The 25809-nt window shown below is 39.3% G+C and overlaps 1 protein-coding gene across 2 annotated transcripts in view; it reads right to left on the bottom strand.

Moving 5' to 3' along the window:
- B3glct (beta 3-glucosyltransferase) overlaps window positions 1-25809 on the bottom strand; it is a 124231-nt gene that overhangs the window by 74634 nt on the left and 23788 nt on the right. For both annotated transcript variants that reach the window (XM_063232582.1, XM_063232583.1), the window contains exon 4: window positions 17339-17448. In XM_063232582.1, coding sequence (XP_063088652.1) covers window positions 17339-17448 — 110 coding nt within the window. The remainder of the gene's footprint in view (window positions 1-17338; window positions 17449-25809) is intronic.

Below are 25809 nucleotides of genomic sequence, written 5' to 3'. Positions count from 1 at the left end.
AACACAAAGTAGGTTCTACCTTGACACTGAGGAACCTGGTCTTGATCTATGCTAGAGTATGAGAAGATCATCTTCACTGTAAATAAATTTTAATCTTTGCTCTCCAAAAAGCCCAAGGGCTTTGTTATATATATATATATACAGACACACAAAACCCACACGTGTGTGCACACACACATTGACCCAAACAGACACCATGTATTCAGATTTATCGGCAGTGCCTCTAAGAAAAATAATCAAAAAGTGTACAATAAAATTTTCTAGCAAATGATCTAATCTCAGTTTTTATCACTCAGAATTACAATAACAACTTCTATCTATCACCACCATAAAATTCAGACCTCCATTAAAGGTGTTGGACCACAAGCTCATAGTATTTTTAGATGCAAAGCTAATGTGTTCAGTGTCATTGGATAGTTTGTTAAGAGTTTTCAACTAAACAACCAAGGGGAAAGAAAAAAAGCGTTATCAGAGCTGTTCGGCTTAGGACCCTGGGAAGCCAAGCAAGCACCTCCCCTCCTTGGTAAGCGGTGGCAATCTGGCAGACCACGGCCCTTCCAGGGGGAGAACCAGCAGCAGGTCCTGAGATCCGCACCATGTTGGAATTTAGGATGCTGTGAAACCAAACAACCAGCCTGCCTCCCTGCTAAGCAGTAGTGAACCTATTGATGCATGGCCTAGAGTCAAACATCCCACTTCCCCTACCCCCGTTCTCCTGTCCGCACCATCCCCCTCACCCGGTTAGTAAATGGGAACCAGAAATCTGAGCATCTCCTGGGAGGTTGACCATAGCAAATAAGGGGGACTTCCTTCTACCATCTCTTTGAAGGCAATTATTTTTATTACTGTTTTGCTCTATTCTGATGAATGGTACTGCTCTATTCAATATTCTGTTTTGCTAAGTTCTATAATGTTCTGTATTTCATCTCATTTTGATATATGTGATTGAAAGAACAACTATTATAAAGATAACGAAATATACTGTGATACCTATTACTGTTATTCTGGTAACCTGCTGTGACGTTCTGTACCAATTTCACTGCATGATCTTAGTTGGCTTTATTCTGACTTGTTCTGTTGTATACTTTCAAAATAAAAAAAAAAGTCTATCAAAGAGAATATCAAAAAAAACAAAAAAGAGCTGTTCGGAAAAAGGTACTCCTGCGAGCACAACTGTCTGCTGTTTGTGACATGGTGCCTAATCAAACCATGCTCACATGCGAAAGGTTATCCGAAACTCTATCCATGAGACGATGCTATAACAGATCAACAGTGAAGGAGTTAAACGTACAAATGTGGGCGACAGAAAAGGGAAAGAAAATGGAAAGGTTGGTGATAGGAATTTAATTTTGATGTCAACTATCCTTTGTTTTGAATCAATTTGTCTGTGAATCAAAATCAACTTTCATTTCCACCATCGGCACCCAGTGGTAGGTATCCACTCACTTTGAAGACAGCCCACTGGACTTCCGGTCCTGACTTCATTTGAACATGCTTGTTACCAAGGCGCATACTCATATTTAAAATAGCTAACAAATGTTGAAAGCAAACTTATGACTAAAAGCCTAATTCAACAGTTGGCTGTTACACATATTTATTATCTTCATGGGGAACAGGGACCTGATGCCAGTGTCATAGCTGAGCTGAAATATTTTAAGAATAGACAAAGCTTATCACTCTGGATATAGAAGGAAAATTATGAAAAATTTATATTTATAAATATTAATACATGAATTAAAAAGTTAAAATTTGAATACAGATTAAAACAAATGAATATTAAGTGTCATGGATAACTTTATTTGGCAGATTTGGTTTTTAGACACTTTTGTCTTTCTGCTTCTGTCTGGAAAAAAGGTAACACTTTAATTCTATGCGGATGAAGACTATTCCCTAGTATTTGTAATTTGTCCTTACCTAAATTTAACCTAAAAGCCCAGAAAAACATGAGCTTGTTATTCAGACCAAGTGCTAAATTACCATGCAGCAGCTGACGCATTTGTTAAGTATTAGGCAAATGTTGTAACAGACTACGTTCTGTTTCAAAACTGACTATAAAGCTGGGCGTGATGGCTCACACCTGTAATCCCAGCACTCAGGAGGCTGAGGCAGGAGGATCACTGCAAGTTTGAGACCAGCCTGGCTACAAAGTGAGCTCACGGGGCTGGGGATTTAGCTCAGCGGCATAAGCGCCTGCCTTGCAAGCAGGCAGTCGTGAGTTCGATCCCTGGTACCGATAAAAACGAAAAAAGACCAAAAAAAAAAAAAAAAAAAAACAAAGTGAGCTCACGACCAGCCTGAACTGCAAAGGGAGACACTGTCTCAAAAAGACAAAAAAAAAAAAAAAAAAAACTGACTATAATTCAACTGTAACTCCAAATTTCAACTATTATATAGTTGTTAGGCACTGAATTGAGCTTTTAGAGTAACAAATAAATTATGATGAAAATCAACATCTGTTTATTATCATAAAGTCATTTCATACAAGATAGGTACATAAGAGATAGGGATAATAAGCTTTTCGCAATATACTTGAGACAGATTTACTAACCTTTAAAACACAGTATGTATTCACAGACCAATAGCCTATACTATACAATGCCATAACAATAAACTTCCCAGAACCGTGAGTCTATATTTAAAATACAATTATCCTTCTCTAGGCACTTGTCTTAATCCTCAACCGTATTTTCCTAAAAAGAAAAAATGTTACATCACTATTTATAAATTTTACTTTACAAGTGATTTACTCCAAAATGTATTACTAAGTAGATTTTTATTGCTCATATAAATCTTTTAACTAATCATTCACTTATTCACAAAACCAGGAAAGCCTAGTTAATGTTCAAGAACCTGACCACTGGAGACAAAGAAACTGTGTCTGAATCCAACCTCAATCTCCTTCCAACCCCTGTGAGCATGAGATAAGGACAGTCACGGGGGACAAGTGAGTCAACAGACGGCGAACACATGATACATGGTGAGCCCCCGATGCCAGCTAACATTATTACTGTTTTCACAGTATTTGTTGAATTTCCACAATGTGTTCTAGGAACACAGTAAAGAACTGAGAAAAGACTGGCAGGTTCCCTCCCTCTTAGATCTTCAATATAATGAAAGCACACAGCACATAAATCTACAAGATAAAGTCAGAGAGAATGCTTATGGAGCCAGGTAAATGGGTAGCAGGTGCAGGTCACCGTTTACTAACATGCACTTACTTTTACCCATCTGCTGTGCTGATCCTGCATGGGGGATTCCAGCCCCAGCAGCAACGCAGAGAGCACAGGCTTTGGAGGCCACCAGACCTCGGACACAGGCCTGGCTCCACTGCTTAAGAGTGATGTGAGCATGGAAGGTCACTGAATCCTTCTATGCAATTTCCTCTCAGCAAAATGGGAAGATTAACAGGAACTAACTCAGAACTGAATGTGCTCATGCTTGGATATGGCACAGCATGGTGGAACGTGATGGGAATAACGACGAGGAGCAAGGCCTTTGGTAAGTCAGTTCTGATGACAACTGCAGTTTCCAAGCTTGTCTGTACTCCAAATCCTGGCCCAATAAACTAAATGCCTACTTGTCTCTCAAGCTCTACCTTTCCAAACATGAGCTCAGCATTTTAGCTCAGAGGCACTACCTTCCTTCATCTATGTACTAATATTTGATGAGGCTCATAGTGTGCTGCCTCCATCCCTGGGAGGAACTGCCAAAGGCAGATGCCTAGCAGACTCTTACTATTTCCAGGCTTAGTTCAAACCCCTTAAACCATCACTGTCTCTTCCAAACAGGTTGGAGGTCTCCTCACTGTGTTCTCAGTGCTCCGAGTTTGCACTGATTCCTGCAGCAATTCATCTGCTGGAACTACCTGTTCTGCTCACTCCAGTGGACCTCCTGGAGGGCAGGCACCACGTCCAGCACCAGCTCCAGGCAGGGCACAGTCTACAGTGACCAATATCCAGAAGAAGCTACCCTACTAGACTTCACATTACAGGGCCCTTCTGTGCTCTGGCACTTAGCTTGGCTCACTGTTACCTCTAGATACTGAATACTGATGTCACTACTAGAGGACAAAGTTCTAAAGTCACCTGTTTCATTGGGTCCCTGGCTCCAGATTTAAAACCCTGTGTGATAACATCCGACTGACACTGTGAGGTCACAGGATCTTCTCCTGTGCCCTCAAGAAGATGGAGCATCTTAGCGACCACACTCCCTCGAGACTCACACAGGGCAGGTATCTCTGGGACAGGGAATGGGCTCAAATGTAGAGCAGTCAAAAAAGAGACAAGTGCTTGTAACATGGCCTCCAAATAGTGGGAAAATTTCATCACTGATGGGTCACCCACTTCCTGAGTTATGTCCTATTCCCTCTGCTTCATGGGACATACTATAAAGACAGCTGTACAAAAGCTGTTTCTAAGAATGCTAGTGGTATATTTCAAAAAGGATAATGTTATTTTAGTGAAAGAGCATGTAAAAAAATTCTTTTTTCCTGGGGCATCTTGCCTAGGGCCTGTACAAATATTTAATAGGTATTTATTAAATGAAAGGATGAATAAATTCTTATTCAATGGCAATATAATAAAATCTCCTGTTTAATAAAAAGTTAATATTACTTAACGCTCAGCAACATACTAAGTAATCAAACACCCAAATGCTTTCATCTCAAAAAGAAAAAGTTTGAGGCAATAACTCACACTCCTGCTCCTCAATGCTAACTTCTTAATGAAGAACCTCACACTGTCTCCCGGCCAATAAACAACTCCTAAAAATAGAACCCACAGGGCCAGCTTCCTCAGGCTTCTTCACACTAATCTGCGAAAGGTTTTGCCAGCTTTACCAGCTTATTTTATTTTATTTTATTTTTTTAGTCTAATAAGCCAAAGCCTGACGAACTCTTCTCCAGAAAATGGTGACTTTCGAAAATTTTTGCAAAAAAGCAAAAAGAATAATTTATTTGTGAAGTTTAGAGTCTGCCAAGTTTTAAATAAAGCTTAGAATTGCCCCACAAGAAAAGGCAACAAAATTAGAAATGTCTGTTCTCTTCAGAAGCACATAGTTAGGGGCAGGGAGGTCAGAGAGGGCTCTGAGCAGCTAGGTTACTCTCGTTTGGCGTAAAACAGAAAAGGTCAATGGATATCTGCTCACTGTTCTCCTTTGCAGTCTTCAAGGGAATAGATTTAACAGGACACATAATTTATAGGAATATTTTATAATATTCACCCAAAAAGTCAAATGCAGAAGAGCTGTCCACACACTAGGGACTCAAAGAATCAAGATGAAGTCTTGGATCCTACAACAATGTGCTGTGCAAGTAGAGCTGAAGATCTAGAGCCCATGGCAATGTCCTCCTCAAATCCAGCTAGAGGCTTAGAGCTCACAACAATGTCTCATGCAAGTCTGCATCAAAGATCTGCACTGAGAAGGCCCAAAGTCAGTGATGGAGGCTAGAAAGTCTGCACCAGTAGGATGAGGAATCTGTGCTAGTAAGTTGGCAACAATCATCAATCAGGTGGGCTTTTCACATCCAGAACCAGGCTGATTCAGTTCAGCTGGGTGTTACAAGCTGCTCATTAGTGAATCCAGCACATCCCTCAAAAATCTTCTAAGTATCCCCCACTTCTGGATTATTTTTTGGTATTGGCAAGTTATCTTATAAAATGGAACTATAATATACCTATGGTTCTGTCCATTTCTCACCACTGCCTTCATTCTAAATCCTCTCCTCAAAAGACAGTTAAGATATCTCTTAGTTCATTGAAAAAAAGGTTTGTGTTAATGTTATAAGGACAATCAAAGGCCTACATCTTGTACTCTGAGTAACAAATTTAAAGATACCAATATGCAATGTATTAACCATTGTTACCCTCCTAATATCTCGTTTTGAAATTTTGTTTTACTTTTCTTTCTCTTTAAAATTAAAAAAAATTTAAACAAATAAATAAACCAAGTCCTCCTTCTCTAGTGATTTACCTCCTTGTCAGTTACTTTTCTCCCTTTAATAAGAAAAATAACCAAACCCAAAGTTAAAGAAAGAAAGGTTTATTTAGCTCACAGTTTGTGAAGGTTTCAGTCTGTACTCAGCTGGCTCCAAGGCTGGGTGGTGTCAGAGGGGCAGGTGTCCATGGCAGTGAGAAACACCAAGAGCAACGCAAGTAAAAGGGCGATGCATGCACAGACTCTTTCTGTCCCTTATAATGCATTTAGATTACCTGCCCCAGGCTGGATATAGCGCTCACACCCATAATCCAGCACTGGACCATGAATCAAACATAAACTCTAAAAGCCTGCCTCTGAAAAATCTCTCCATGACTGCATGAGGCTTTGGGAACATCCACACAAACCATAATACCTCCCTATCCCCATCCAAGCTGACTCCCTGGTCAAGCATGAACTATTTCTTGTGCTAAAGAGAAAGTTTGCATTTAGAGTATTTAAATGATACTTGGATCTTTGTTTTATGAGAACTTACAGAAAACAATGTAATTACGCCTTTTATGTTCTCTTTCACTGTTCCCAATTTAATCTTACTGTGAAATTCCTTTGTAGAACAGTAATTTTCATAATTTTAGGCAGATGTTCACAGGCTTCTAAAGCTCCAGTATAAAGGTCCATCAGTGCAGGATGCCCACAGAACTGGATCTCAGGTTCCAGAAGAGAAAACAAAAGACTCAGATGAAAGATTGCCACTACATCCCACTCTACATTCAAGATACCCCAAAGAGGATCCCTATAGACTAAACTGTTTGCTTTCTGCTTCATGTAACAGACAAAATAATGAGAATTCAGAAGGAAGGAATTCTTTAAAATTCAAAAAGTAAAAGTCAAATCAAACTTGGCTCACAGATGATTTGTATGTTACAGGTATCTGAAACAAAAACTCAAGGGTCTGATATATTAGGAGCAAACTGTACAAGCCTTCTTGTGAATTTTACCTCCTCTTTGTCTTTGGTTTGTGTATCTCTCTAAACAATCTTTATCTTTCTATCTTGTAATGTAGAGAGACAAAAAAAAAAAACTTGGGGAAAAAAACAGCACTTCTTTGGAATCTGTGTTCTTCAATCTACATATGTGCAGTGGGAACCCATATTCACCAACCATTCCCCCATCTCTCCAGCCTTCCTTTCTGTTCCAACCTAAAAAGAACAGCAGCTCATTGTCAACACATACTTCACGCTGCCCCAGTGCTGCCTGTACCAGTTTCATCCTGGAATTCTAAAAGGTGACCGCCCTGACCACTCCTGTCTTCTTCCAGAACTGTGTACTAAATTTACATCCTCCAGCTAATTTCTCCCTCTTTCTAACCTGATTTCTCAAAAGTCTTCCCTCTATGGCTTCATATGCACAAGTAGCATCATATGAACTTAAGTATCTACGCAACACTATATTAAACAGCTTCAAATGTGTTTCGGAATTCTCAAGGGTCCAATGTATTACTTACAGCTGTCATTTTAGTATAGACCTATGTGCTGAATACAAACACACATTACCAATAATACTTGTTGGGTGAATACCTTAATACCTTTGTATTTCTAATTTCCACTTAACAATAGTCACTTATAACATGAACTACTTTCCATCTACCTTACAAGTAATTCAAATTCCTTTCTACTGCTCTGCACCAGACCAATCTAGAACAGTGTTCTGCAGACAGAATAATACTTGGCAAAGACTGATGAACTAGTTAGGAAAAAACACATGAACTTCAAACTGACAATGCACTACAATATAGGATTCAAAAGTAGAGTGACCCATTACAGTGACCCAAAGCATTCTGCAAAACAAGGAAAAGTAGTTTACCATTCTAGCAGCAACTCCAAGTACAACGATACATTTCAAGTGAAAAGTTAAGAGTTCCTGTTTTTTATTCACATTGCACCAAAGAAAAATGTTTCCATTTTTAATAAGACCATTATATAGCACCTTGAGGCAAAACCGGCCTAGGTAATGACTTGTAGAAGCAAAGAGAATAGCTAGAAGCAGATGCATAACCACAGACACCATTAAATTTTTGCACCTTAATTTTTTGGCAGACTTTGTAGTCAAGTGCAACCTGCCAGGGGTAATGAATAAACAAACAGCAGCTCTAGACATCTGGTACTGTGGGAGGCATAGATATTTTGAGTCATCAGATATTCAAGTGATGAAAATTAACTGCTGATTCCTCCCTCCCCAAACAAATTCTATGAATGCTAATAATGGGCAAATTGAAGAAAAAAATATGAAGAATGCAAACTTACCATCTGAAGTCTCCATACTGTGGTCACGTGTGACAAGAGGGACCCAGACCTCCTGTCTTTTAGGGGTACAGCGTACATACACTGACACATCTTGGCACTGAAGCCTTGCTTAGAGGACTCGGCAGGACCCCACCACCAGGCTGGGGAAGCCCTAGTAACCTCTGCCTCTGAGACTCCACTTACTCGGCTTCCATGGCAGAGTGAGCTGCAGGTGCTTTCTTAAGAGTACGCCATTTCTTGAAACACATTTCAGCCAAGTTTCAACTAGGGAGCCATCCTGCCTCCTTAAGGTGGAGAATATGTTTGTCTGTGTGTTGTCATCATCCCAGCACACACAGAAAACACACACGCACACATTCACACATGCTGTGCTTGGTACATTTCAGCATTTACTTCTCAAAAGTCAATTTTATTTCCCTATGTTCAAGCAGTTCCAGGGCTCAGTACATCATCACTGTCCCCAACCCCCAAGAACTCTCTGCTGTCCACAATTTTTAGATGTCTAAAGTGCTATTCATGGAATAAACTCAACTTTTAAGCACATGTGATCTCAAAACTATAAAAAAAGAAAAAACGATCCAGTATCAAGTACAATTACAAATTCTAAAATCTCATTTGCCATCTCAACTACCAAAGGACTTGTTAAATGCAAGTACATACTACCTGAGCCATTATACTACTCTCTGGATCTTGTGAGCAAATTGATTTTATTTTATTTTGGGTTTTTGTTTGAGACAAAGTCACTGTGTAGTCCAGGCTGGTCCTAAACTCACTACATACCCCAGGCTGGCCTTGAACATGCAGCAATCCTCCTCTCTCAGTCTGCCAAGTCCTGGGATCACAGGTGTGCATCACTATGCTTGGATTTTGAGCAAATTAAATCTAACGATTAAAGTTGTCATACTGCCTCAGTACTCCTAGCTGACTTCTGTGGAAATGGTTTCAGAGTAATGATAACGGATCATGTAATAATTAGAAGGGATATCCTTATCTAATAATTAAAAGTGTCCTTATCACTTTAGACTGCACTACCAGAGAAATTAGATGGGGGTGGGGCGGTAATGATGTTGCTTAATTATGTCTTTAAATGTAAAACCAATATTGCCACCTAGTGGCAATCTAAGTCCCCTAACTCAACAGGATGCCTAAACTACAAATTGTAAATGGAAATGAAAGATCATAAAAACTAAGTATTAAGTATACCAAAACTAAATAGAGGCATAAAGTATTAGTAAAGTTAATGGAGCTATTTCCTAAACTTTCAAAGCTGGGAAAAATGCATCAGTGGAAATGCAATTTCCAATACTGTGTGTCTGGCATTCCACTGCGGGGGGTGGGGGGGATGTTAGGTGATACAAAGAAAAGATGAGAACAGGTCCTGCTACTCCACCTAGAATTTGAGGAAAGGACAGACATATCACTGAACAAAGTTCACAGTAAGGAAGTGCACATAAAACACCAATGAGTATCCCACAAACAAGGTATCTAAAGATAAAAACATCCATCCTAGTGGACTGAGGTTACCAGCAATATGATCTACTAAAATCAAAATTACACTTAGCCATTTTCCAAAACAATATTTTGACAACACAGATGAAACTTCAAGACATTATTAAGTGAAATAAAACTATCACAGAATGATAAAGACTACATGACTCCCCTTGTCTGTGATACCCAGAGTAGTCAAACTCACAGACAAAAAGTAAACTGGCTGCCAGGGCTCCGGGAAACAGAACTAGAGAGTTGCTGCTTAACGGTTTCCAAGTTTCAGTTCTGCACAATAAAAAAGTCCTAGCGATGAGTGGCTATATGAATATACTTAATATACCACTGAATTGTGCACTTGAGATGTGAATTTTATGTTATAAGCTGTTACGGGTTGTGTCTAGATGCCCCCAAAGCCTCATGCAATCACGGAAGAGCTTCTTCAGAAGTGGCTGGACCTAGAGTGTGTGATGCTGGGACATGTTCTGTCATATGTTTGTCCTTTCCTCAAATTCTAGGTGGAGTAGCACGACCTGTTCTCAACTTTTCTTTGTATCACCTAACACCCCCCCCCAGTGGAATGCCAGACACACAGTATTGGAAATTGCATTTCCACTGATGCATTTTTCCCAGCTTTGAAAGTTTAGGAAATAGCTCCATCACATACTACATCAGTCCACTAATTAGTCTGGGATAGTTCTGGGAGTAGATAACGGGAAGGCCCTCCTTGCATGTCAGTGCTACTCACCCTAAGGGAGTAGTTTGGGTAGGCTACATGGAACAGAAAGAGGGCTACTGTTTGTCACTTGCTACTTTGCTGTCTTCTGCCTGCCATGAATTGTTTCTCCTTTGTGATGCCCTCTCCCGTGACACCCTGCATTGCAGCCAGCTAACCATGGACTGAAATCACTACAAACTGCAAACCAAATAACTTTTCATCCTTTAACTTTGGGTGTCAAATATTTTGGTCTCTGCAATGAGAAAAGTAGCTAAGACATATGCTTTTATCTACAATTAAAAATGGAATAATATGGCAGTAACAGGACCGACTACCACAAAGCGTTAAGAGTGAGCGCCTTCCTGAGGTGGGTGTCCAAAAGAGATCTCAGGAGACAGTCTATCAGATGGGTAGGTGGAGACCCCCTCACTGGACTCTCTGGACAATGCCACAGGACTGCCCACTATTGGGAACAGTTCCTGGGCATTCCTGGCTTCACACATCACCCTTCTCTCAACACTTCTCTGTTCATTCCTCCCTCTCCACAGATGGCTTCTCTTGCTCTGCTCAACCACTAGACACTGGTCTCTCCCAGGGCCCAGTGGCCTCCCAGCAATCAGTGCCTTTAAGCTCTCAAGTACTACCAACAAGTACTGTTGATGCTCAAACTCCACTTCTGGCCAAAACCTTCTCCTGAACATCAAACAAATGCCTCAAGCCACTGATGCCACTCCCTTGATGTGATCCATGGAAACCTGAGGCCAACCTCATCCTGGAACCTGCGAAGCTGTCCTCAGTCCCACCCGATGGCACCACCTCATCCAAGTCCTAGCTGGGGGGTGGTCCCTGCCTTCTATCTAAATCCTGCCATTCTGGCTGAAATTTATATCCACCACTACCATGTCATAGGCCAGGGCTTCTCCACTGCGCATGTGAGGGTCCAGAGTGATTCTACCCAAACAGCCCTCCCAAGGCCCCTGTCCCAGTCATGGCTTCTTAACACCATCCTTTCCACAACCAGTAAGGGGCTGGTTTTAAAACAAATCCAACTAAGTTTCTGCTCCCCAACAGCTCTCCCTAGCAGGGGTCCCAAACGGGGTCACTTTTAGCTATAACAGTGACACAGGGCCATACATACAGTCACTGCCCAGAGCTACAGAAGGTAAAGATCTCATATACAAGAGATATGGTTACCAAAATGCCCATAGATCCTTCCAAGAAGCCCCAATAAAAGACTGGCCCCCAGAGCACACATAATTCCCGTGTGACCACACCCCCACCTACCTTCCCAGGCTTGGTGCCCACATGGCTGCCTCCTACCTGACACCCTCCCAGAATGGCATCCAGTGCCTACACATATTCCTGCCTCTCACTTGGCTGCCTGTATCTGTTTTCCTTACACAGCAGTCTTCCCTCCCCCTCCTGTCCTCAATCTACCTCATGCCTAATACACAGGATCCAGCTTTCGGAAAGCCCTCCTGAGCCCGTAGGCCCTCCTTAGTTCCCACCGCCCTGTGACACCCCACCACGGTGGGCCCCTCTCCGTGTACCTTCCATCGTTCCTACCAGCTTTCAAACTACCTGCTGATGAGCCTGCCTCTTCCCCTGGACTATGCCTTCTTGCTCTTTGCATCCCAAGTGCTTACCCATGATAAATCTGTAAATACTGAATGATTGAACAAGAGATTCATTGATAGGTCCTTCCATGGACTGGCTGGTCTCTGATGTACAAATGGAATCCTAGCTTTGACAGAGGTGTCAGTTCGTCCTCCAAGATCTAACCTATCTTCCTTTTAGTGATCAGAACCCCTTGAGGTCTAGCCAGACCCAAGGTGACCCAAACAGACATTACATTTCCTAGCCTTGGTGTGCTCACATGATTATGTTCTGGACCACGGTTAAGAGGGGACATAAGACATGCAACTTCAAGGTCACCGCCTCACAAGGAAACTGCTCACCCACACACTGGAATGCAGAGTGTAAGTCGTTTTCGGCAAGTCAGAAGAAAAGACACCTTACACAAGAACCAAGGCAGGGGACGCGAAGCAGAGCCACCTACCGGACTGTTCTGGGAGGGAAAAGAAATCTTGCAGCTTCCTCAGGCCATTGCTATATTCGTAGTGTTAAGCCGAGTGAATTTCTTTATTCTTTTCCATATTGTTTCTCAAAGATAAACTCAATCATAACATTATATTTTCCTAGTGGCAAGTTGCACACCATTTTTTTCTACTCTCTTCCTTAAACTCTGTTTTTTCTGAGGAAAGTAAATAACTTATATTGAGTAGAAAAGAAACTTAAGTTCACCTGTGAAATGTTGAAGATCTACTAGCTTACTATGGTTGAGATATAAAATTCACTTCAAAGTCTCATGCATTTGGAAGATGAATGGATTGCAGGGCCCAGACCAGAAGAGGGGGAGCACGGAGCGAGGGCCTGGAAGAGTTCATCTCCCTACTCGCCCCCTTCCTTCTGTCTTGCTTCCTGTCTGCATGAGGCAGGCAGCTCTCCTCTGCCAGAATCCTCCACCATACTGCTTCTTCTGAGGGCTAGTCAACCACGCAAGGCTGAGACTTCTAACACATGAACTAGAGTAAACCTCCCCTGCTTTCAGTTGTGGTTGTTGGGTATTTTGCTTCTCTGTGACCTCTAAAACAGGTCTGGGATATTATAATCAGATCAGAAGTATTAGCCGGGGATTTAGCTCAGCAGCATAAGCACCTGCCTGGCAAGTGCGCAGTTGTGAGTTCGATCCCTGGTGCTTAAAAAAAAAAAAAAAAAGAAGTATCTGCCTTTGGAAAACTTATAATTTAATAGGCTGTGTCTCTGTGTGTGCAAACATATATACACGCATGTGCATGTACATGGCCAAAGATTCCCAATCTGTATGGAAGTCAAATGCAAAGAAACGTCTATTAATATAAAAAAGAAAGTCACTCTGAGAAAGAAGAAAAAATGAGTTTCAGGAATTCAATTCAATTAACATTAAACACCTAGGCTAAGCACACACCACACTTGATTGGTTCTGAGAAATCAAAAGCTAGTAAGACACATTCTGTTCTCTGCTCTCAAAATTTGTAGAAGAGAATGACAAAAAGGTAACAAAAACATCATTAATATGAAGTAAAAATTATACAAAAGAAATCTGTGCAAGACAGGGAAAGAGGGAATGATATACAACTGCAACTCAAGAAGGTGCCAAGAAAGGCATCCTAGGGATACAGGAACTGCACAAGAAGACAGGGTGTTACGGCTTGTGTCTAGCTGTCCCCCAAAGCCTCAGGCAGTCACAGGGAGGGCTACTTCAGAGGCGCTGGATCTAGAGTGTGTGATGCTAGGATTAAGTGTGGTTACTAAACTGGTCCACTGATTGGTCTGCCACAGCTCTGAGTGTGGATAATGGGAAGGCTGTATGTGAGTGCTACCCGCCCTGAAGCGCACAGCCTGGATACAACACACAGGAAAGAAAGAGGGCTGCAGTGGTCTTTCTGCTTGCTTCCTACTACTTCACTGCTTTGCTGCCCCCCTGCCCTCTGCCTGGCATGAACTGTCCCTCCTCTGCCATGCTGCCTACCTTGGAGCCAGTCAACTGCAGACTGAAAATCCCGATAGTGCAGTGCAGTTTCTGCAGTGCCTTATAACTTGAAATCCCATAAATAAACAATTTGTAAGCTTTAAATTATGCACCATTGTGAGCCGTTTGATGAAATATTGTGCTGCCTCACTCTGACCTACTTAAGCCGTGACTCATCCTTTTGTCCAGCTTGTCCTCGTTGACATGTTACCTGACGGTTACCCACTCAGCAGTGAGCTCGGTGTTCAGACTGACTTTTGAGCTGCTGGAATATTTGGGGGCAAGTAAACCTTACTTCACTTACTAATGTTCTAAAGCATCACAGAAACAGTGCTAACAATTTTAATATATATATATATATATATATATATAAAATTATTATAGTCTATTTTATTATTTACTGTTATTAATCTCTTACTGTGCCCAATTTAAAAATTAAATTTTAGCACAAATAAAAAACAGAATATATTTTGTTTGGTACTATCTATAGTTTTTGAGGGTCTTGGAACATATCCCCATAGGAAAAGAAGCTACAGTATACAAAAGTGGATCTTTCTTCATTTCAAACCTCCAGCATTATTTAGAACTTTAGATTCAGTTCATGCCTATTTTAAGCGTCATTAAAATGTACCTGTGCAAGTAGATTTTTCATCTCCATAATCCTTCTAGGATATTACATTATAAATCATATCGAAAGTTCCATTAATGACATCCAATTAAAAAGCAGATTAAGAGACTCATAAGGAAAGCACCTCTAAGATTAATGAAAACGTTATTTCAACATCAAAACTGCCTTAGAACTTCTTACCAAAATTTTGAACATTAATTATTTCTGCTATTTTAAGCCATGCCTTTAAAAAGTTATTTCTCCTACTTATTAAGATGACAAAATCAAAATAGTACTATAAAATTATGACTCTTAAAACTTATGCACTATACATTTATATATACACACACACACACACTTTACGCAGAATACTTTGAGCATTACGAATTATCTACAGCATTTTCTTTTTTTTGTACATATGTGTCATAGATACAGATCACAGTCATCACAGGAAATCTCCCCTGCATGTAAGAGATCTTAATTCTTCTTCCCCCACTCCCCTCACCGCCCCTCAACCCATCCTCTCCTCCCATTTCCAAAAGCTTTCCTTCCATCTTTTTCCTTCCATTCTCTTTTTTTCTCTTCTTTCCCTTCCTCCCCCTCTCCCTTGTTTCCCTTCTCATGGGAACATTTTCTTCCTACTTCTTAATATCTATCACACATTTTGGTCCTTATTTGCACCTTTGGTTTCTCACATACAAGAGAAACAACATGATATTTAAACATACTTTTTGATCTATTTCACTTAAAAGTATAGTGTCAAGTGCATCCATCTAACCTAAAAATGTCTCAATTTTATCCTTCTTTACCGAAGAGTAATACTTCATTGTATATAAAAACTGCATATTCTTTATTCATTCATTGACAGACATCTTGGCTATTTCCAAGATTTGGCTATTAGAAATTGTGCTGCTATAAACACATGGCTGCACATGTATCGCTGTGGTAGGATGCTTTTTAACTCTTTCAGGAGGAAGAGGAATAGCTGGATTAAAGAAACTCCTATGTTTAGTTTTGTAAGGAATCTCCACACCAATTTCCAAGGTGGTCGCACCAGTCTACACTCCCACCAACGGAGGAGAAGAGTTCCTTTTTTCCTACAACAGTTTTGGAAGTATGGTCATTTTTACTATATTAGTTTTGCATATTCAAAAACAGAAGATATCTTCCATTTTCTGATATCTTCTTCAATCTGCTTTTTCAGTGTGCCATAGTTTTCAATGTAGAGGTTTTTAACTTCCTTTGTTACACTGATTCCTAAATATTTTGTTTTTCTTAATGCTACTGTGAAAGGTGTAGTTTCCCAAATTTCTATCTCACTGAGTTTGTTATTCATTTACAAGCATGCTATTGATTTTTGAGACTTTATTTTGTATCCTGCTATTCTTGCTGAATCTGGTTATTAATTCTAGGAGTCTTAATTCTTGGGTCTTCTACGTAGAGTATCATATCATCAGCAAATGATAATACAATTTCTTCCTTTCCTATCCATATTCCTTTTCTTTTTTTTTTTTTTTTTTTTTTTTTTTTTTGTCGAATTGCTGTAGGTAATGTTTCCAGAACTATATTTAATAGAAGTAGTAATAGTGGCCATACTAGTCTTGTTCCTGATCTTAGAGTGAAAGCTTTCAATTTTTGACTATTTGATAAGATGTTGGCAATTGGTCTGTTATAGATGGCATTTATCAGATTGAGATAAAGACAGTTTATTCCAATTCCCTATAGAGTTTTTATCATGAACGAGTATTCAACTTTGTCAAATGCCTTTTCTGCATCTATTGAAATGATCATGTGTTTTTTGTCCTTGATTCTAATGATGTGGTATATTACATTTATTGATTTGGGTTTACTGAATGATCCCTGCATCACTGGGATAAAATCTACTTGGTCATAGTGTAAAATCTTCTTGATGATTTGCTGCATTCTGTTTGCCAGTAACTTATTGAGAGTTTTTCCATCTGTGTTCACTAGGGAAACTGGCATATAGTTCTTTTTTTCGGCTGGCTATTTCTCTGGTTTTGATATCAGGGTTATGCTTGCTACCAGGAATTACTTTGGGAGTATTACTTCCCTTTCAATTTCATTAAAGAATTTGACAAATAGGAGCATTAGATCTTCTCTAAATATCTTATAGAATTCAGCAGTGAACTCATCAGGAGCTGAGCTTTTTTTTGTTGGTAGTTTTTTAATTATTTCTTCAATTTCATTAACTGATATTGGGTTGTTTAGAATTTTTATATCTTCTTGGTTCAACTTCAGTAATTCATATGTATCTAGGAATTTATCTATTGTCTGAGTTTTCTTACTTAGTAGAGTACAGGTTCTTAAAAGTGTGTACTGATGACCTTCTGGATTTCTGTAGGATTCACTGTGATTTCACCCTAACTGCATGGATTTGGATCTTGTTTCTCCTTTTTTTGAGGAGGCTGGCTAAGGGTTTGTCAATTATATTTAATCTTTCAAAGAAGCAACTCTTGATTCATTGGCTCTGTTTCAATGACTGTTTCTTATCCTCAATTGCATTGATTTCTGTTCTGATCTTTATAATCTCCTTGCTTACATATGCTTTGTAACCACAGCATTTTCAGCAACAGCCAGTATTAAATAGTAATGAGTCAAAATAGTTTCATCTAAATAAAACTACAGACTCAATGCTGGGGGAAACATAATCATATTAAGAAAATCATAATTAGCAGGCACTCTGAGCCACGTCTACGTACCTGTGTAAGATTTGCAGCCTCCTCTAAAATTCTTTTTTTCAGTTGCTCTGCTCTCTTGGCATGGAAAGAATTGCTTTGACTCTGGATAACAAATACAACTTCTTTCAAATCTAGAACAAAAAAAAAGTTTTCAGGTTTTTCTTTCGTTAACAATAATTGAAATAAATTTGAAAACAAGTTAAAAAAAAAAAAACGACAAGTCAGGCAGCAAACTCTTGGGGGTATCTATTTGTATCTAATTCTAGAGACAAAACTCTTTTTAAACTGATTTCCAAAACATTCTTCCTAGAAGTTAGCAAGTAAATAAGCTCACTGTACTAGACCAAGCCTATGGTAACAAACTGTGAATGTGCTCCTGCATCTGTCAAAAAGAATGTGTGAAAGTATGGAACGTCTAGAACACCAGTCTCCTGAGTGACTGACAATCAGATGTTTACAAGAAGCCTTCCAACACATTTCTCGTAATCCTACCCTGTGCTGCAATCTGTTACGATACTAAGCGTGTCCCCAAAACACATACAAAGTCCTAAGCCTCAGTATTTCAGAAAGTGATCTTCTTCGGAATTGGGTCTTCACAGAAGTCACCAAGTTAAAATAAGGCCATCAGGGGGAACCTAATCCTCTATGACTGACAGCCTTACAAGGGGAAAATTTACAAAGAACACACTTATGCACAGAGGGAAGATGCGTGAAAACAGATGAAGATGGTCACTGACAAACCAAGGAGATGCCTGGAACAGATGTTCCTCCATGGCCCCTCGCAGTCCTCAGAAGGAAACCACTCTGCCAACACCCTGATCTCAGACTTTAGCCTCCAGAATTCACACAATTTCTTTTTTAGACTGCCTGTATTAGTCAGCTTTCGGTTACTGTGATCAAATGCTCAAGATAATCAACTAGAAATAAGAAAGACTTACTTTGGTTCACAGTTATGGAGGCTCCAGTGCAGTCACTTGGCCCTGATGCTTTGGGCCTGAGCAGAAGAGTACATCACTGCGAGAATGTGTGGCAAAGAAGTTCTGTTCACCCCTGGGATCAGGAAACAAAGCGAGGACACCCCAACATCCTCTCCATAAACACAGCCACAGTGCACTAACTTTCTTGTACTAGGCCTCACCTCTTACAAGTTCCACCACCTCCCAACACTGTCACGTGCTGGGGACCAAGTCTTTACCCCAACCCTACCAATCCAATATGCTATTTTAAGAATGCTCTGCATGGCCCTGCAGTGACACTTAACAATGACTGTGTATGTCCACTGAGTCAACAAGGATTTGCAAATAAGCAACTTAATAATCCCTTTAGTACCTTGAAACACACCTAGCCAGAATTAAGTGTTATCTCCAGGAAACCACCAGCAACAATTCCACACAGTAGGCTACTAGTCAGAGGTGCTGTACAAAGCCCAGCTACAACACGCAGATGGTATTTGCCAGTCCATGAAGGACCAGCCTCAAGGCACGCAGCCTTTTGCAGTAGTGAGCCAGGAAGAAATCCTAGTATGTCATTCCCACCTGGCTGGGGAAGACCCCTAGAAATCCTGCCAAGACGGGCAGTTGCGCAGGCTACACACCAAACAAGCACATTTAGTCTTCTTCGGTTTCAAATTTGTAATAAAGAAACAGAAAAAGCCACGATGGCAGCACTGTGCCACTAGACAAGGGTGTAGGCAGAAAAGGGATGTCACATAAATTTTAATAACCATATTTATAGCAGATATTGGACCTTCCCCTACCCCTCAAGTGTTTTTCTAGCATTTCAGCTCAGAGACACTAATTAGATTTTTAACTGTATTTCATTATATTTTATTGTTCTTATGTTATTATATAGTTCCATCTTTTACCCACTCGCTCAAACATTCTAAACAGATAGCTCCACAGTGAGCCATCTAGATCTGAAAATAATTCAAAATGTTCTTTTATTAAAACTCAATACAAAATATAAAAGAGAATGCTGAATAACCTACTGAATTTGACCTAATTTCTTTTCTTTAGGAGCTTGTATAAATAGGAATACTGTGTATATCCACATCTATTTTAAACAGCTTCTTGGCTCTCTCTCTGTTCACTGAGGGCATACATATCATAATATAAAAGGAGTCTTAAAAATAAATAAATAAATGGTGTCTTATATTTCAGCTGATATATTCGATCCAAAACATCTGAAATATTAATATAAACTGACATATCAAAAGAGAAGTTACAAAAATTTCTTTTGTTCAGAAAGGAGCAAATCTTCAGGGATTACATTTTTCAAAATTTAATAAAGGTGAAGATGCATATTCTCAATGATCCAGAAATTTTACTCCTATTAATCATCGTTGAGAAACCCTCATACTGTATATGAGGATGTATAATAACAAAAGTGCCCATAGTGACATTATGTAAAGAAAAAAATGGAAGCAAGTCAAATATATACTAATTAGATACATAAACCACAATATTCTACAGCAATAAAAACTAGCATTACATATGCTAATTAACTGCATATAAAATTAATTAAGAGAGATTCAACACGGCTGATTAGAGTCACACAAGATACTCTGAAAAGATTCACTGAATACACAGGTATTATGAAATTGGGAGAAATACTCACACCCTGAAACCAAAATTAATATGAAAGACGATACAAATGGATAAAACAAAATGTGTTGAAAAGGGGAAGTGGTACCACCACTGCTGATCCACCCTCACACCTTTCAAGGAGCAGCCAGGATGAGCATCCCAGGCAGCCTGAAGGAATGAACTACCACAGCGGGCCAGACTCCTGGAGCAGCCTATGCACAAAGTGGGAGAATCTGAGTTATCAAGAAATCCTCAGCAGGGCTGGGGATTTAGGTCAGCAGCATAAACACCTGCTCAGCAAGCATAAGTCATGAGTTTGATCCCTATTACCAAAAAAAAAAAAAAAAAAAAAAAAAAAAAAAAATCCTCAACAGTGACCACCCTTACATCACAGGGGAAACAGTCCCTAAATGAAGCCCAGGGACTATGTCAGATTTTGCTGGCTGGAAAGGAGAAATTTTGAAACAGTCAGTTAAGGACTTCAGCACAAAAGATAGCACAGGTTTGAATCAGAGACTTCCTGGCAACCAACCAGTCGTCAAATATCTGAGCAAGAACACCAACCTGCTCAGCCCAGAGGAAGGCAAGAGTCGTGGGGCACCAACAGGTGAAGGGAAGCTCGAGGTGAGAAACATTACTTCACATCCTCTCCTCTCAAATGAGTTGAGGTAGTTGGATCATGAGCCAGAGACAAAAGACGAAGGTATCTCTGCCCGAAGCACAGGGACCGAGAGACTGACGCCCCTCATCACAGGCTGCAGACAGCCGCAGAGAGAGGGAACTGGGGAAGCCGCCTGCAGACAGAGTGGCCAGGGCAGCAGGACCTGCGTGGCCGCTCGGGCTTTCGGGCATAGTGGTCACGTGGGAAGTGCGTGCACTTTCTCTTACTGGAGTGTTAGAGCTAGGTTCCTGCAAAATCTTGTTCTTTGTTTGTTTTTGTTTTTCCCTTTCTTCCCTCCCTTTCTTGTTTTGAGGTAGTTATTCTCTGTCTCTGTTCTGCCTGTTCCTTTCCTTCAATTCTGTCTTCTGCATCAACACTATTTTATAGCTTCTGCCTGTTTCTTCCACTTTTTAACTCCTTTCCAGTAGCTTTGTCCTACTTTGCTCTCCGTCATTCCTGTCTTCTTCTGTACTAACTTTTTGCTCTCCCTGTTCCATTCTTTCTGTCGTCCTTATTTCACTGTCTCCTTGTCTTCCCTTGCCTCTCCTCCACAGCCTTCCTCAATACCACAGACTGCCGCCTTCTCCCATGCTCTGCCCCTGCACACACAAACACATGCACATACATGCAAATGCACATGGATGTACATACAAGAGGACATGGGAAAACAGGCAGCACAGGTCTCCAAGGTCTCCCCACTCTCCCAAAGCAGACCTAGAGCACCAACGGAGAGGAAGGCCAGCACTACAAAGCAGAGCTTTACAAACTTATTAAAGAAGAGGTAAGGAAACTTGGCAAGTTAAAAAAAGACATGACCCAAAAATTCCTGGAGCCATCATACAAACTGACCAGGGTGGATAAGGGAGAAACAAAAAATTGGAAGAGCAGACTAAAATCATTCAAAACATGAATGACAAGTTTACCAAAGCCATAGATTCCATGAAAAGATATTAGACAGAAATATTGGAAAAAAATCATATAGAATTCATAAACTAAGAAATAAGCAACGTGAAGAGTTTATGGAATCAAGAACAACATGGTAAACAATGATGAAGTCTTAAAAACAAGGAAGATCATTTACCAGCTGCTGCACCACACCGAAAAGACCAACCTAAGGCCAACTGGAGTTAGAGAAAAACTACAAGACAATATACACGGAATAAAAAATATCTGTTCATTCAAAATCATCATAGAAAACTTTATGAGGAAAGACTACAACATACAGGTTAGAGAGGTTTACAGAATACCACCTAACTATGATGATATAAGTAGTTCTACACAGTGCGACTTAGTCAAAATGTCGGATTTCCAACAAAAACAAAATTGTAAAAGGTGTCATAGAAAAGCAAAAAATCACATATAAAGGCAAACTATTTAGGATTACAAGACTTCTTGACACAAATTTTAAAGGGACAGAATGGCCTGGACTGAAGTATTCAAGCCTTAGAGAAAACAACCCAAATTGAAATATCCTACAAAACTCTTTCAAAATAGATGGAGCAATAAGAACACTCCAAGAAAAATAACACCTTAAGAGACACGTGAACACCAAATCAGCATTCTTAAATATACTCAAAAATGAAGCACTGACAGAGACACCAAGTATAGACAGAATGAATAGATCAAGCAAGCAAACAGACAAATAAGAAAAGGAATAGTAAAGAAATCATCAGTAGAAAAAGAATTCAATGACAGGATTGAATCAGCAACTTTTAGTAACAACTCAATATTCACAGCCTTAACTCTGCAATGAAAAGAAACAGATTGACAGATCATATCAAAAAGCAGGATCCAAATGTTTATCGCATTGAAAAAACTGAAGTAGTCCAAAAAGGTAGTCACACACTAAATCCAAGAATGGAGCTGGGCACAATAGTGCGTACCTATAATCTCAGCACTCAGGAAGCTGAGGCAGAAGGATTACTGAGAAGTTGACACCAGCCTGGGCTCCATAGTGGGTTAAGGCCAGCCTGAACTAGCAATGCCTGGTCTCACAAAAAACAAAAACAAACAAACAAACAAACAAAATCAAAGAATGAAAACCAGTAATCCATGTACTAGAACTCCAAAGGCAAGCGATTTTATACTCAAACTAAACTTCAAGCTAAAACTAGTCAGAAGAGGTAAAACAGGTTACTATATACTAGTTAAGGAAGCAATCTAACAAGGAGAACAGCTTTCACTACATAAGCAGCAAATACTGGAACACAACACCATAAAACAAACACTGCTGAACATAAAAGATTAAATAAACACCAATGCAATCATAGTGGGTAACCTCAACACTCCAATTGAACAAAAAACCAACAGAGAAATATCAGGGCTGAATCACATTTGTAAAGAAATGGTCTTCATAGATATCTACAGAGCGTTCTCCCCTATTACAACAAATATACAATCTTCTCAGCAGCACACAGAACTTTTTCCAAAATAGACTACATACTAGTCTACAACACCAGTTTTAATAAATATGAAGGAAACAAAACCACCACAAGTATACTGTTACACCATTGTAGAAATTTATTAAAATAGATTTTAAAATAGAAATCTATTTTTTTTAAAAAACAGAAAATTTAAAAACACTTGAAAAAAAGCGGGGGGGGGGGGGGTTGTACTGGGAATCAAACTCAGGACCTTGCACTTGCTAGCCAGGTGCTTATGCCTCTGAGCTATATTTCCAGCCCAAACACCTGGATATTTAATTAAACAGTAACGCCAGTATAACACACCAAAACCTATGGGACACAATAAAAATAGTATTAAGAGGTAAGCTTACTGCAATCAATGTTTACACTAGAAAAATACAGCAATCTCACATAAATAACCTAAGGATGAACCTCAAGATACTCAAAAAACAACAATCTAACGGGCTGGGGGTTAAAAGCTCAGCGGCATAAGCACCTGCCTTGCAAGCAGGCGGTCGTGAGTTCAATCCCCGGTACCGATAAAAATGAAAAAGACAAAAAAAAAAAAAAAACAACAATCTAAATCCAAACCTAGTTTAAGGTGGGAAATCATTAAGATCAGAGTAGGAATTAATGAAATAGAGACTAAACAATACAATAGAAAAGAATCAATAAACCAAAGATCTGGTTCTTTAATACAACAAACAAAATAGATAAACCCTTAGCCAAACTTACCAAAAGAAGGAGAGACCTCAGATCAATGCAATTAGAAATGAAAAAGATGAAATCACAACAGATACTGTCAAAACCCAAAAGATAGTAACTACTGCATAAAATTATAGCCCAGGGGCTGGCGATTTAGCTCAGCGGCATAAGTGCCTGCCTTGCAAGTGTGTAGTCATAAGTATGATCCCCGGTACCGACAAAAAAGAAAAAGACACACACACAAAAAAATTATAGCCCAGTAATTTGGAAAGTCTGGAAAAGACAGATTCCTAGATTCATATGAATTACCAAAACTAAACCAAGAAAACATAAAAATTCTGAATACTCCAATAACAAGCAATGAAACCAAGGCAGTAATTAAAAAAATAATTACCAAATAAGAAAAAGCCAGGATATGATAGATTCACTGGTGAATTCTATACGGTATTTAAGGAGATTATAATACCAATATTCAAACTCTTCAATGAAATTGAAAGGGAAAGCGTGGTTCCAAACTCATTTCTAGAAGCCAGTATGGTTCTGACCCTAAAAGCAGACAAAGACTCAAATAAAAAAGAAAACTACACATCAATCTCCTTAAAAACACAGATTCAGCAAATCACTAAAAGGATCATATACCATGACCAAACAGATTTCACCCCAGTCTTCATAATATGGTTTAACGTATTCATAGTCCACCTACCCAGAAACAGGAAGAAAACCACACAATCCTATCAATAAATGTAGAAAAAGCTTTTGACAAGATCCAACACCTATTCATGATCCAAAAACAAATTGAAAAAATATGTATAGAAGAACCTTTCCTCAATCTGCAAAGGCCATGTAGTTATAAACCAATGGCCAACATCGTATTACATGGGGAACTCTGAAAGCTTTCCCTAGAAAATCAGGAATAAGACAAGGATGTCCATTAACACCACCCTGGGCAATATAGTACTCTAAACATTAGCTAGAGCAATCATCCAAGAGGAAAAAATGAAAGAGATACATATAAGAGATGAAGAAATCAAATTATCATTATTTGCAGATAACATGACATCTGCATGGAAGATCCAAAAAATTCCACTGAAAGACTCTTAGAGTTAATAATCAAGTTTGGCAATGTAACAGGATATAAAATCAAAGTGAGTAGTGTCCCTGTACACCAATAATGAGCTCACTGAAAAAGAAACTAGGAAAACCGTATCATTCATAATAGCATCGAGAAAAATTAAATATTTAGGAACTGACCTAACCAAAAGAGTAAAAGTGAAAACTATAGAACACTGAAAAAGGAGATCAAAGGGGACAACAAAAAAGCAGAGAGATCCCCTGTTCCCGGACAGGCAGAAGTAATATTGTCAAAATGGCCATACTTCTAAAACTGCTGTCCAGATTTGATATATCCCAATCAAAATAACTACAGCTTTCCTCACCTAGCTTCAGAAAACAATCAGAACATTCACAAGGAATCAAAGGAAACCCAGAGTTGCAACAGCAATATAGGCAACAATAGCAAAACAGGAGAGATCACAATACCTGACTTCAAGTTATATAGGAGAATACAATGATTTTTAAAAAAGAGAGCATAGTCTTTCCACAAAAACAGACATGTGGATCAGTGAAACAGAAAAGAGCATGCGGAAACAACTCCAGACACATTCAGTTATCTGATCTTTGACAAGGGGGCAAATATTTATGTCAGAGGAAAGCTAATCTGTTTATCCAATGGTGCTGGGGAAACATTCTCTATCATATGCAGAAGACAGAAGGCAGACCTATCTCACTCACCATATATCAAACTAAAATAAAAACAGATCAAAGATCTAAATATTAAAACAGAAACAAAGTACTGGAAGATAAAATAGATAAAACTCTTGAAGTTATGGGTATAGGCATGAACTTTCTAAACAGAGCTCTACTGCACAAGAAATAAAAGCAAGAGTCAACAAATGTGATTATAACGAATTAAAAAGCTTCTACACAGCAAAGGAAACAACTTACAGATTGGGAAAATATTTTTTCCAGCTACACCTCAAAGGACTAATATCTAGAGTATGTAAAGAGCTCCAAAAATTAGATCCTTAAAATAAATGACTTAATAAAAAATGGACAACTGAAGTGAAGAGACACTTC

The sequence above is a fragment of the Cavia porcellus genome, unplaced genomic scaffold (genome assembly GCF_034190915.1).
Source record: "Cavia porcellus strain 051 isolate PalLab524CR breed Dunkin Hartley unplaced genomic scaffold, mCavPor4.1 scaffold_21, whole genome shotgun sequence".
In the NCBI taxonomy this organism is placed as follows: domain Eukaryota; kingdom Metazoa; phylum Chordata; class Mammalia; order Rodentia; family Caviidae; genus Cavia; species Cavia porcellus.
This window is presented reverse-complemented; position numbering and strand designations above follow the sequence as displayed.